This window comes from Archocentrus centrarchus, chromosome 21 (genome assembly GCF_007364275.1).
Source record: "Archocentrus centrarchus isolate MPI-CPG fArcCen1 chromosome 21, fArcCen1, whole genome shotgun sequence".
Lineage (NCBI taxonomy): Eukaryota > Metazoa > Chordata > Actinopteri > Cichliformes > Cichlidae > Archocentrus > Archocentrus centrarchus.
The window spans coordinates 28,867,767-28,882,386 of NC_044366.1; the positions used below are offsets into that span (position 1 = coordinate 28,867,767).

The window sequence follows — 14,620 nt, forward strand, 5'->3', positions numbered from 1 at the left end:
TTTTTTTTGAGACAACCCCCACCTGGGACTCTCCACCTTTTGGGTTTAGAACTGAAGCAACCTCTTGGATGAGAGGTGAAAGTCCAGTCACCTTCTTTTTCAAGCTCTTAAACTACCATGACCTGGATAATGAAAACCTACTCAGATACTTTTTTATTTTATTTAAATCCCATTGTATTTTGAGTGCCTATGCAGTGCTTTCATAGGTTGCAGTGCATTTGACTTCTCAGGGCCACCGAATACATCAGTTCAGACTCCATTTTCTTATAGACTTCTACCCAATTTTTTTTTTTTTTTTTAACTTTTCAGACCTGGAAGCTTTTTCAGTCTTTTGCCTCTGACCCATAGCCAGTATGATGATGATTTGGGAGTGAGAATATGTTGGTGAGGCTATATTACTCCAATGCTTGCAGGAAAAACCAGAGCCAGTTCCTGAAGACACTGATCCATGCAGCTACTAGTGGTTAAAATCTCCAAAGTGTACCTTTTATACACTGATAGTATGGTGTGTCATTCATACTGCCCAGGTGACCCTGACAGCAGAGGAAGACTCCTGCTACATCTCGTGGCGTCGCCGCCGCCTCTACATGCTGATATCAAAGGATCGCTACATCGCCCGTCTCTTCTCCGTCATGCTGGGACACGACATTGCTGAAAAGCTCTACAACCTTAACAACAAGCTCTACATTAAAAGTGGTGTGCTGCTGGACATCCGCTTGCCAAGCCTCTACCACGTGCTAGCTCCCGCCTTGCAGGGCAGCGAGGGTGGCAGTGGTAGTGATGGAGGCACTGCCAGGGAGCAACAAGCTGAACAACACATCCAAGACCCAGAGCTGACCTACCAGATGCCTGATAGACCTCAATCTCAGCCCTCCAGCCCAAACTTCAGGGACCAAAGACGACAGCCCTGGATGAACCCTTGCGTGACCCCTATGACCCTTCTTGGGCGTCTGACCCAGAGCTTCCCATTGGTGAGGACTCCACCAGCCTGGTCTTGGAGGACTTTGCTGATGTAGCGGGCTCCTTAATGGATTATGGCAGTGAGAGGGAATATTTGAGATAGAGAGGCAGGGTGCTGGAGCTAACACACTGGGGCACTACTTAAGCTACATGTAAGTACCTCACCTGGGTGAAGAGTTGCATAGGGGTGGTGTGTGTGCATGGAAGGCTTGTGGTGCACATTTCTTACTAACCTGGCTTTGTGTTGCAAAATAAGACTGGGTAATCATTATTTGCTCTTATTAAACAAGTTTCAAATGATAAATTCATGAAGTAATTTGTGAGCCCAAAGCTGAGGGTAAATGCTTGGTTTCAGGCATTTTTCTACTACTTTTAGATCTTTATGATGTCAAAGAGAGGGCATATTCTTAATATGGTTATCTTAGGCACATGGATCTAATCGCAGTAGTCCCGCCCATCTGTCGTTTAATACCCTCTGTTTGTGAGCAGCAGCCAGTCAGAAGAAATTTGACTTAAAAACTGAATGGACTGAAAGGGAGAGGCACTAAAACAGCCCGTTTCATACAGTGGATCATTGAGGGGCTGCGCCAAAGCCCAGTTTAAGATATAAGGATTGTTTTGAACTGTAAATAATGCAAAACTACTCTGGTAGAGGCTGAGAATAAAAATCAAGTCCATTCTATTTTATTTTTTTTTATACGTTCATTTTGAGTATTTCTGTTTCCACTACATTTTAGCAAGAATTAGTGTAGTTTTTTTCTCCTTTTTAATGCAATATGACAAAAAATGTGCATATTAAAACTAAATTATATAAAATCAGACAAGTCTCAGCCATCCAAAATTCAGCCTACATTTTCACAGATCACTAACATTAAATGATAATATTATTGTTCATCCATCCGTCCGTCCGTCCGTCCGTCCGTTTTCTTCCGCTTATCCTTTTCAGGGTCGAGCGGGGGCTGGAGCCTATCCCAGCTGTCACAGAGTGAGAGGCAGGGTACGCACTGTACAGGTCACCAGCCTATCACGGGGCTAACACAGAAAGACAGACAACCATTCACACCTATGGATAATTCAGAATCACCAGTTAACCTAACCCCACTGACTGCATATCTTTGGAATGTGGGAGGAAACTGTAACTGGGCAGAACAGAGGAGAACATGCAAACTTCACACAGAAAGGCCCGGGCCAAGGTCGATTTGAACCTTGGACCTTCTTGCTGTGAGGCAACAGTGCTAACCACCACTGACCCATTACTGTTAATAATTATTTTATTAACACCCCCCAAATGGAGCCATTAATAATAAATACGCTCACTTTGAAAGTGCATAAAATAAAATCTTTGTATACTTTTTCTTGACTGTGATTTTTAACAAAGGACTTTACGTTTTCTAAGTAAAGAGTTCTTCCTCCAGGTGAAAAGTACCTGAAGTATATGAATGTATGGCCAGACATATATTTATGAGGTTCAGAGCTAATTTTTTGACATTGGAAACAGTAGTTTAGAAATTCAAGTCAAGATACATCTACTTAAACTAAAAAAAAACAAACAAAAAACCCCACAAAAAAGAAATAATAATAATAGAAAAAAAATCACAGGTCCACAATTCCTTGCTAAATGGCATCTTGTTCTAAGATTCGGTCAAATTGATGGTTTATCAATTAGAAAAGGCCCAAGTAATTGATTTTGGTCATTTTAAATTACAATCAGCATACAGGTAATAGTTTCAACTTCTTAATTTAGTAGAAACATGTTCAATGCATCATCATATCATCCAGCACTAGCAAGACAGGTGATGTGAGGGGTCATTTTTGCTGTAAAGATAACTCAAGTTATTTCATTTTGTCATTCTTTTGCCCTCATTCAATTTGAGAGGAACTCGTGCTTTTGCATTTATAAGTAATCAGCATGTAAAATAAATCTGACTGTAGATTTTTTTTGAACTGCCTAACTGGTTCATGCTCACGGTAGACTGCTGGAGTTCTTTTCTGCTGGCCTCCTCACTTTGAGGGTTATCTGGATTATTATCCTATTTTCAAACCATGCTTTAAAATCAAAAATCCCTCCATGCCAGCTGCTCTGCATTAGTGTGCTTTGGCTGTGCTGCTCACTTGCTTACAGTTCTGTTTGGCACACTGGAAGAGTTAAACTTCTTCCCTGTAAAAAGTGAAAACACTAACAAATGAACACAGCGTGGGGCCACTGTGGTTGCAGACAGTCGTGTGTGGCTGTACTTTCCCTGTGTGCGGTGAACCGTTCTTTCTGGCCTCGTTCCATGGTGATGAGGCTTTGTTGAGGTTGGGCCGCCACCAGCTGTGTCCTTATCTGACGAGGATTAGAGCTTGTAAATTTAGGGGATGTTCAGAAAATTCAGTGCCATGCTATTAATCCAGAGTCCCCACCCTTTGGCTTTCTGTCTGCTTATCTGTTCACCCCTCCCCTTCATCTCTGCCTGCCCTGCCCAATCACAGGTGGAGGATCACATTTCACAGCTGGATAGTGGAGCCAGTGTCAGGCTTAGGTTGCATGGCAGCTGTGAAGCAGCAGGTCAAATCTATCCCGTAGCTGCGACATGCCTTTGAGTTCAGATTGGAGCGATGACTTTAAATCTAGCGGACAAGCAATCACATGCTCACAAAATTTTATGAATCGGGACACTACAAGGAAAGAAATCCTTTTCTTGCACGCAAACGCATCATATTCCTCGCATTTCTGGGTTTGTGCGTGTGTGTGGATGACCAAGTACACCGTTTACATTTGGCGTGTAGTGTCTGACTATTTACAGGTAAACACAGTAGTGGCTGGGGAGTGTCAGTGCTAAACATCCACTTGGGTATTCAACAGGGTAAAGGGTGGCAGCAGTCCTGTGGACCTGGACGTGTGGACAGGGGTCAGGTTGAGTGTGTGTGCCGGCTATTTTGTGCCACAGCTTTACAACCTACATGATAAGACCCTCAAGGCAGCTAGTGCAGTGAGTCTGAGACCATAGCAGAGGGTGCACATGGTCAGTTCTATATGTGGTACAGTCAGAATTACGTTTCACAATTAATATTTTTAAGTTAATTAGTATTTAATGAAATTATGACTAAGTTAGGGAATCTCAATTGGGTTCTTCTGGCATGATTTACACCAGTGACTCCGTACATGCTAAACTAGCTTTGCTTTAACCAACTGAGCCCAAGGCAAAGAGAAAAGAGACACTTGTGTGATCTGAAATTCTCAATCAAATATTGACAATTTTCCTTGCAATTAATACAAAATTATATATTCGAGCTTTATAACTTCAGCTTTATCAGTGACAGTGATGTTATTGAACCTCTTCAGTGAATGTGACATCCTTGACAGTCCTGGAAAAACTGCACTGGTCGTGTTTTTGTAACAAACTTGGCCGGGACCCATAACAATTGTGGCTGGTGTGATCCCATCAAAAGATGGTCTCTGGTATGCTACATATGATTGTTTCACTGTAGAGCAGCACAAAAATGTTTTCCTTTTCTCTTTTGTTATTATAGGCACGAGTTTGCTGTGAGAGCACACCTGTCTAAACTGAAGCTTTAATGTTGGCTTTGCAGGAGGTGATGGGAATCTACCACCTCGATTCCAGAGGGTCAGAGCGCCGCTGGCTCCCACTGACACCCCTAAACTGTGAGACGTCTCTCCTGGAAACGCTACGCTATCAACGGCATGAATGTGTCATACGTCACCATCCGCTCCTCTCCGTCTCTGTCCCTGTTCTTCGGTCTTGAGCATGCAGAATGTAAACTCTTACTTTTTATCATTTCAATTAACATTTAAGACATAGGACAGTTGGAGATCATTTAATAAAGAAAAAGACTCTTAGAGCTATTTCTGTAGCTGTTATCAGAGAAAAACATCTGTCCAGTTTACAGTGGACGTGTTAACCTGCAGATATTTTATCTAACATTTAGTCAACTCCAAATTATGAGTGAAGCCCTGATTTAAATCATAATTACACGATTGCATTGATGGACCCTGGAGAACTGAGGGCAGGCAGCCGTGCTTTGTTACCCACCAGCACATTCATAAAAGGCCATTTCATGTTATGTGACTGAGAGGAATGAATCTGCTTATTTTTGAGGTTTGAATTCAGACTTGATTTTCACATGATTTAATGTTATCTTTCACCTTTGGAAGTTGCTTCACAAATGAATGATACTAAATATTTGAAACAATACTGATTTGATGAAGGTTGCTGCACATTTTCTGGGTTTGATTTTGAACAGTTTTGATAAAACACAATTCAATGAGAAGTTATGAAACAGCTTAATGTTGCCAGATGTGCAGTATGATCAGTTCGTCTTCTTTTCAAGCTCTGGAAAGGATTCAGTTTTGTGGCCTTCTGATATCAGCTGTGTTGTTTTCTACTATTTTGCTGCCATGTTTAGTTTATTTATCAGATTACCAAACTCATCCTTTTACTTGTTCTCTGGTGATTTTTTAAATGTTTTTAAACAGTGGAGTGTTTAATACAGTGATTCATGGTATTTCTGTGTTATTGAACTTCTTCTTTCATGGGGCCAAGATTTCTCCAGTTGATTCAAGTTGTTTACGTTCCTGCTTCCCGTCATATGTCACAACACTACTTAGTGCACAATCTTTAGCGCTGCGATTACTTCACAGCTTCACCTCAGTGCAAAACTCTCAAAGCTTTCACCCTCGAAAGCCAGCGAAAAGCAAAACACAGCTGCGAGTTTGTTGCTACGTTTATTGCTAAAACATCTTGTGGGGAAACACAGCAAACGTGGGGACCGGGATGCAGAACAGTTTTTAAAGGCAGGAGTGAACTAACAGGCAAACTCTGAATGACAAAAAACAAGGTGCCGCAAACACTGATGTACAAATGTAAATAACCTTTTCCCCCAGTTTCAGTCATGATGTTAGAATTAAACAAGGTGGTAAAAATGTGACGTTATTTCCGTGTCAGTATCTTTGCAGGACATCTTTCTCTTCAGAAGACGTCACACAGCTGCACAAAGTCGTGGGACCACAGATCTCCTCGTGATATTCATGCTGTTCACACACAGAGGCTCCTCGTGTCTGAAAAGAAAAACGCACTTTTACAAAACTGCTTCAGGCTTTGAGTATGCGCCGTATTTATTGTATGTATCCATCAAATGTTTAGGAATCACGGACGTTTTTATAGGAAAATAGACTGATGAACAGTTTCACCGCCAAATGAGGCCTGTTCCCTCACTGTTCCACGACAAATTAAGCATGCAAAAGATCTGGAGGTGTTTACAACGTTGAACTCGTGGTTGGTAGTTTTTCACTGAAACTGTCACCATGTGGGCCAAAATGATGCTGATGTGATGAATGAAGAAAATCTTTAGGCTGAAAAAACCACAATCAGACAAATAGCAAAAACTTTAGTTGTGACCAAATCAGCAATTAAAGAAATAAAGGAGGGCTGCACTCATGATCCAAAGCATAACACTGTCAGATATGATGGAGACAATGCCATGGTGTGGGCATTACTGATAATGTGACTGCTGACAGAAGCAGCAGGATCAATTGTGAGGGGTACAGGGCTATCCTCTCTGCTCGCAGTTCTTATATTTAAAAAAAAATTATGTTACTTTGTCCTATTACTTTTGAGCCTGTGAAAATGGGAGAACTACATCTAAAAACGGCGGTAATTCCTCCACAGTCACTCAAATTAAAGCTCAAAGTCTGCACTGCAATCACATCTCGGCTGATATGAAATCTATTGTTGTGGTGCACAGAGGCAACATTACAAAACTTGTGCTGCTATCCAAATACTTATTTTAGGATCATTGATGTTGCCGTTTTAGCTCTTTTCTTTTATAGAAAGAGAGTCGAGATAAACAGAAATACTCGGGTGAGAGAGACAAATTTAGGAGCAAATTTAGCTACTGACAAGTTTGCGCTTTGTGCAAAAGGTCAGATTTTTGGCAGGAACATAAGGGTGTATGTACAGAGACAGAAAGGACAGAATTACCCCCCACTGTGTGTTACTGGCATGGCCTGGCTTTAACTGTATATCAGACAGTATCCTGGGTTTGCAGACACGAGCAGGCCTTTGATTACTCATAGCTATATTTTAAGCTTCCTTTTCAGCAGCACATTTTACAGCTGACAAACTTAATAGTATTTTCCTGTAGGCCCATTTACCCAGTTCTTTAATTACGTTAAGCAGAGTACACCTACTGGCATTTCTGTAGAGCAATTTTACGTTTTGGGTAACAAAACAACAAACAGACCTGCTGTAAACTAATATCAGCAAACAATGCTGAAATCTATGTCTTCAGTGACTCTTGCAGCAGCTTTTACTTCAGTTTTCTCCACAGCACTGTAACAGGAAACTGCAATAACAACAAACTGAAGCTGCGTGTTTACATAGTTTTGCAAATTTATCACCCAATGACAGCCAAAAATATCTGACTTTTCAGCCCTTCATGCAACACAGTTTGATGCAAAGAGCAGTTTTGGTTGGTCAGAAAAACACTCAAGTATCTTTCCCCCCACGATACTTGTTTCACAAGAATCCGTTTCTGCCCTGCTGCTTGTAAAAGTTCTTTTCCTGTCTGTCGCTTTAACAGAAACCGTTTCCTCCTTGGCAGTTTCTCAAACCCATAAACCTCCCAAAATAGCTCCGGAAGAGTAAACTCGACAAAGAGGAGGAGCAGGAGGTGTGTGTGTGGTGTGTGTGTGTGTGTTGTGTCTACATCCACAGAGTGCACGTACCTGTGAGAGGGCAAGTCGGACACACAGACAGACTTGACGTGGATCTCTCCCTGTCTGTAGAAGCGAGCTCCTGTGTTTTTCAGACTGATGGAGTTGATCTCACACAGACCCGTAGGGTGAGCCATCACCGTCCTGTACACCACTGTATCCGTCTGACTGTAATATGCACACGGCATGTATGAAAATAACAAACCATAGAAGACAAGACAGGGACAAAAATGTGGCGCCACTCTAGAGATAAAAAAAAGACTCCCTCTAAACTCAGCTTGTGTAAACCTGTGCGGAGGCACTTTCCCCATCCCGACACTCCTGCCACAGCCCCCTGCACCTGGCTGAGGCTTCACAGTGGAGCGTACAGCACATGTCCTAAAATAAAAAAACTGCCCACTCAGCTTTTTTGCTTGTAATGCATTCCTACTGAATTTGATCTACTTAGACTGGTTTGAAATAAGAGTTTAGTTTGCTGTCAGTATCTATAATTAGATGAAAAAAGGATCAATACTTAAGTCTTAACTACAGGCTTTTGTTTAATCAGGTTAACCAGTTTTACTTTAGTGGCTGTTCACACTGACTTTAGTGGTATTACAGCATTTATAATATATTAATAACACACATTCAGCATCTTTTAGTATGTCTACACACAGGAGCCACTGTCTTTATCATGCTGTTTTTATCCTTGCTTTCTTCCTTATTCAGCAGTTATATGTCATCAGTCTAGGAGTTTGCTGGTGGATTTCCTGACACACTTAGTGCCCCTTAATACCAAATAATCAGGGCTTCAGCACTCCAGCCTATATGTGCATTCCTACATAGCTCCAACTTACCATGTTCTAATGGCTGCTCCCAGCAGGAAAATACTATATGTCATGAAGCATAAGTTGTTTTCTCAAACTGTTCTCATGATCACCTCGATGTAACAGAACTGGACACACAGCTGCAAAAACTACATGTTGCAGTCACCTCTCTCTCCTGAGATCCACAGAGCAGAGGCTTTTATTTTGTGGCACCAGAACTAGCGATACGATTTTTCGAATGAAGTACGTTCAGGGATTCAGTGCGATCTTACTGGTACCCTGAGATTTGTGTGATATTTGTGGTACCTACAGCCTGAGCCTCTGCTTTGTTTCCAGGTTTTCAGTCCTCAGAGCCACTTCAATCTCAGCGCGCTTATCCAACTGCGAAACTTCCATCTCCAGCAGGATGTGACGAGCTGAGCAGAGGAACATCAACATAGTTGGAAAAGGTTCATTTTAAATTATAGCAAAACAGCAAGTTCTTAATTTGTGCTGGTGTAGAAAATGTGAAACCTTGAAGGGTGGATAGAGGTTTGATAGGGAAGACAACATATTTGATTAAAACAATTTCTTAAGTTAACCTCCTCCTTACTACACAGAAGTAAGGCAGCTAGTCTGATGAATGTCACCACTCAGGCTTTTTCTCTCGCCTAACAGGAGATGTATGATTAATAATCCTGAGATAAATCAGGGAGTCTGAGCAAGCAAAAGAGAAATTACCCTTCCCTGTTTCACAAACACAGCGCAACACTCACCGCAAAAAGGTGACACAGACGTTGTGAGGAGGAACAGTTTCTGCTCTTTGGGAAGTGGAGATATGGCTATCCCACTGTTTTCTGATAAACCTGGAACACATATATGCATACAGTCAGTGAGAGTCACACTGTAGGTCTGCTGTAAGTATGTCATAAATCAAAAGGAATCACATTAACTGTGTGAGTATCAGCGCGTTGGAGTATCTGAAAAAGTCGACATGTGATGAAGACCAGACCTGCTGCCGCAGTGCAGCCTCACGCCACATCTGCTGGTGACGCAGAGAACACGAAAGGGGCCAGAGGCTGACAGTCATCGTCCTGTCTGCCCTCTGTGACAGTGAGAAACTCTGGCTTTTTATTTGTGCAGCTGTTTTAGGCACTTTGGACGTTTCGACTTTTACCCATGAAACAGCGCCATCAGAGATTCGATCAGTCTCATATTCTTTCTGCTGCAAGACGACAGACCCAAAAACAGAGTGGGAGCCACCTCTTCATCCACAAGAAGGACAAAGAGTTTGCAAGTGTACAGATGATTTTTAATTGGCATTTTATTGCTAAATGTAAACTATTCATGACATAATTTTTAAAGCATCCTCTCTTTACTTTTAGTACCAGAAGAATTTGGAACAGTTCTGTGACTCAAATGACACTTTTCATCCAGCTTCTTAAATGGGAATATTGCTGCTTTTCCACACTGTCTCCAATATCTTTGAGCATCTTTGATGTCTGAGCTGACGGGCAGATGCAACAATAGATGCTGACTTAGGCTTTGGGAGGTTGTAGCCTACTAAGTATTAAAAGTAAGAAAGAGATAATTAGCAGCAAGTTCACAGGGATAATGTTAACCCTTTTAAAGTGCATAGTAAAAGTGAATCTGACCATTTAATGTACATCCTACAGACTGCATGAAGTTAGGACTAGGGCTGGTGTAAGTACAGATGTAGTAAAGAAAGACTCACATATAGAATATTTCAAATAAAGCTGTTTTTTTTAAAGTGAGATAGGATAAAAACTTTATAGATACTTAAGGAAGCTCTATACTGTGTTTAATAGTATTGTTGGAACAAATGTGTTGCAGTAAAACTGAAGAAGCACTGAAAGCAGCAAGTCTTGTAAGAATAACGATGCAGCACTGCAGGCTGCAGGACTATTAATATAGCTTATAACTCAGTGTCATATTAATCTCGAGTTGAGAAACGTTTTTATTGTAAAAAGACAAATGACACTCCCGAAATATGCACTCCCGGATTTGAGCAGACAGACAAGATGACACCACGCAGAAACTAACAGCACTGCAGGTGATCACCCACGTGACCTTACCTATTACCGGACACTTCCCTTTGAAGACGTTACAGTCTACGCAGCGTCCCTTCAGAAAGTCCTCATAGGTGGAGCACGGGATCCCCATTAACTGGCACGAGCCGTTCAGCGCGCTCATGTAGACGTGCAGCGCCATCATGTGGTCACATATCACATAACCATACACTGGAAAGGACAAAAGAAGTGAGAACACACGGAAGCACTGAGGGAGCCAGATGTCAGGACGCTCTCAGGAAAGTGATTGAAAAATCCGTCCAGAAACTGGGTCAAGCTGCTCATCTATAGTTTCATTCATAACTTCTGAATGTAAAAGGCAAGGACACAAGAGTCAAATGAAATAAACAACAAAACAGCCTCCTGCCCCCCTTCTGTTAGTCCCCCTCCACTTTTATTTTGTTTTACATTTTTATTCTTATTTTTTTTTCTTATTTTTTTATTGTTGCAGTGAGTGCTGAACTTACTCGAGGGAAACCTCGAGCGGGCACATCCTGTCTGATCCTTCCCTCCATTCAGAAAGAAGTCCACATGGCCGACGGGGATGGAGATGCCAAAATCTGATGCAGAATGAAAACCTCATTAATGCTGTTAGCATTTTGCTGCTACAGTGGTGCTCTGACTGCACCGCAAACACAGCTTCAGGTGTAAACACAACTCTCACTGCCTCCAACACCCCCGCTAATAAATGCAAAAAGACATTTAATGACCTTGATGCACCCTTTTAGGACATTTCGTTAGACTAAAGTGCATTACCCTTGGAAACTAGTCCTAATGGCACTCCCAAATACACAGTCACAGTGCGTATTTTGGGAGTGTGTTGAAACACAGTGGAACAGCAGCGCAGCGAGACTGAGTTCCACAGTAATGTGTATTACAATTTACCTAGTGTTAGGAGCCGTGCAAGATTTCTTCTTAATGTTTCTGAATTCATCTTTTGATTTGAAAGAAGAAGCTTGTTCTTCAGAACATTTGATTCTCTGAAAGTTATTCTGACTTCAGGCTATTTGCCTGATTTGTACATTAAATGTGTTTTATCACACCTCAAACACAAACAAAATTTTTGTGCCTTAGTGAAGTGTAATGTTACAGTTAAACAGCTGCTCTTTGTTTATAATTTTCAGTAACAAAACCATAATTGATTAGCCTGGCAGATCTGTAGCTCGCTGCTGTCTGAGGCTTTTAGTGTAGACACAGCAACAGCAAGCAGTCTGAGCCAGCAGCATGGCACTAATGGAAATACACTAGCAGGTTAGTGTCTCACAGTCAGAGTCTGTGTGGATGGCATCCACAAACTGAGCGTCAGAGGGGTCCCAGTCGGTCATAGGTGTCCGCTCCTTTAAACATGGGTCCAGCGGGGGTCCAGGCCTGTTTGAAAGGTAGACATCTGAGGTTAAAAGCTTTGCATCACATTGACATTACTGGAAAAAACAGTAATCTAAAGAGTCATTTTTCTTCAGTACATCTCATTATTAAAGAACTCAACACATCATGGTCCCTGGGTCTAAAACCCAGATTTTTGAGTTTTATGTCTTATCATAGTGTTTCCTGGTTTGTTTCTTTACATTTATATTGGCAGGTTTCAGGGGTTCTTATCCAGTTCTGTTCTGTTTTTTATATTGTATTTCCTGAGGCCTTATGCATTCTTGCCTCCCTTCGTTTCCATGTCTGGTTTAGGTCTCAGTCTCTGTGTTTGGTCTCTTCTCTGTTTGGGTTTCAGTGCCTCCGTGTTTGGTCCTTTGTTCCTGATATCTAGTTTAGGTTTCACTCTGGTAGTATTTTTTATTATTTAGTATTTATATTCTCAGGCCTTCTCAGTTTAGTTATCTGCGTTCTATTCTTGGTTTTTGCTTAGCTATCGTGCCTGTGTTCCCGTGCCTTGTCAGGTTTTTTGTCTGTTAGTGATTCTGTGTTTAGTTCCACCCCATTTTATTTATAGTCTTTTGTCTCTTGTGCCCCCCGTTCAGCTTTGCTCCCCTTGTCTTGTTTTCCTCAGTGAGCTCAGCTGTGTCAACTTGACCCGTGTTTTCCCATTCAGTATGTCTTCCTGTTTAACTGGTAACTGCTGTTTTCTGTGTCTTGTGTTATGCTTACTTCTCCCTGCTTCATTACATCTATAGTTCCAGACGTGCGGCCCACCTGTTACCCACTCCTCTCATTATCCCGTGAGTGTTTATATTGTCTCCGTCTCCTGCTCTCCTTTGTTGCGTCATTCCTCATCCCGTGTGCTCCCTCTTTCTGCGTTTTCCCCTTTGAGTCAGTTTTGCATTCCTGGCTCAAGTCCGCCTAGTTTTTGTGTGTTTTGGAATAAAGTCCTGTCCCCCAAGTCTTGCATTTGGGTTCAGCTCTGCCTGCCACACAGCTGGTATATGACACAACCTTTAGGGAAACTCTCATTGAGGTCAGTGTAAAAAAGTACACACTGGTGTATTGACCTTTTTTGTACTGTGTGGTGGTTCTGAGAGTGCACCCGTGTCCGGGAACTACAACCAGCCTTTTATATGAGGTTTGCAAATTGGGTTTTGTGGTTGCCAGTTTGTGCAGTCAGTGACTGTTCGCAAGGCAGAGGTTTGGTAGGAGTGAACCTTGAAAAGCTGCCATTTAAAAAAGCAGCTACAGAAAAAGTGGCAATAGTAACAGCAAGATGGGTGGGGGTGAGGTAAATAATCAAACAAAAGCAACAGACATTCATTGAATAGTGAATTTGGTTGAATTCTGTTTTCCCTTGTTGTGCAGGTGGACACTAAAGGATGAAGTGCAGAAACGCATTAGTGGCTTCACTTTCTCCAGCGTAACTTTTTTTATGTAGAAATCTGGCTGCTCTTTGTCTTACCCCAAACTGTCTCCTGTCACTTGAGGTGACTGTTGTTATTTGGTGCAATATAAATAAAATTGATTTGAACTGAATTGAACTTAATGGTGATTAATTATTTTTTTGTATTGAAATATTAAAGTGAGCTGAGTCTGATGCCCCCCTGTCAAAGTCGGTTGCCCACCCGGTCCATCTGCTCTGCATCCTGCCAACAAACACCAACCAACCACCAATAGGCTAGGGAAAATTTAGATATCTTTTTTGAAACTTCTTTATTTATCAGCATGTTTTATTTTCCAAAATCTATTCCAGTCAGCATCAGTGAAGCCTTTGAACTGCACTCACATTAAGCCCCCACAAGTCTGTCTACTCAGACAGAAGACCTGATATTAGTGAGTGAACAGTGGTGTTTTGGTACTGATGGTGTGCTGCTGAAGGGGACTGAGCCAAACACCTTCATAGTGTCTCTGTTCAAAGTGTTGTTGTTCTTTGATGAGCTGATCTTCCAAGGTCACACTGAGGTCTGTGAGAGCCTGCTCTGTGGAGACCTTCATTGTTTTTGTTTTCTTATTCCTGTGAACCCAATACCAGAATACCAGCCAAGTAACACCTTTTATTTCCATCCCACAAGCAATAGAAGTTCCCCCATGACGCTGTCTTGCATCTCCTAAAGAAGGATTAATCTGATTATTTTTAAGTGTCCTATGTAAACAATCTTTAAGGACTGAGCAGCTGTGTTTCCAGTTCAATTTTACATTGCAAGAGATAATGTGGACAGGGTCTGAACTCACCTGTGATTCTTCCTATTTTTCCTCCAAACAGAGTTCCCACAAAACCAGCCACGTGCGCTCCCAAGACTGACCCCAATAAAGTGGAAGGATTCTAGTGTACAGCCATGATTCTGTTGATCAAGACAAGCATTGCTTATTTTATGAAAAAGGATAAACTCAGCACTCTTTGTCATTTGTAGAATGACAAAATAACCCTCATACTTTTTTTGTCTCGGTTCAGGATGCCGTCATGGCTGACAGCCTCTCACCTGCAGCTGGTTGATGAGGACGGAGATCTGCAGGGCTACCTCCTTGTAATTCTCTACCACCAGGTTGTAGGCAAAGGATGCACTGTAAACCCAGTCCCCAGCACCACATTCACATCTTCAGCCTGTACAGGGCCTGGCTTAGCTTCTTCACCCAGGAGGGCTTCCTTCTAGGGCCCTGCAAAGATGGGGTGGGGTCAGATTAAGGCCATTCATTTTGAG

General features: G+C 41.9%; 1 protein-coding gene across 1 annotated transcript; it reads right to left on the reverse strand.

Annotated features, from left to right (window-relative positions):
• Positions 1 to 5,667: 5,667 nt before the first annotated feature.
• LOC115800739 (phospholipase A1 member A-like) lies at positions 5,668 to 11,875 on the reverse strand. Its single transcript, XM_030758240.1, is given in 8 exon segments — positions 5,668 to 5,982; positions 5,984 to 6,019; positions 7,688 to 7,843; positions 8,792 to 8,897; positions 9,237 to 9,326; positions 10,557 to 10,721; positions 11,018 to 11,110; positions 11,815 to 11,875. Coding segments are annotated over 8 exon segments (759 nt in total). The 3' UTR covers positions 5,668 to 5,930.
• Between the last annotated feature and the right edge of the window lie 2,745 nt (positions 11,876 to 14,620).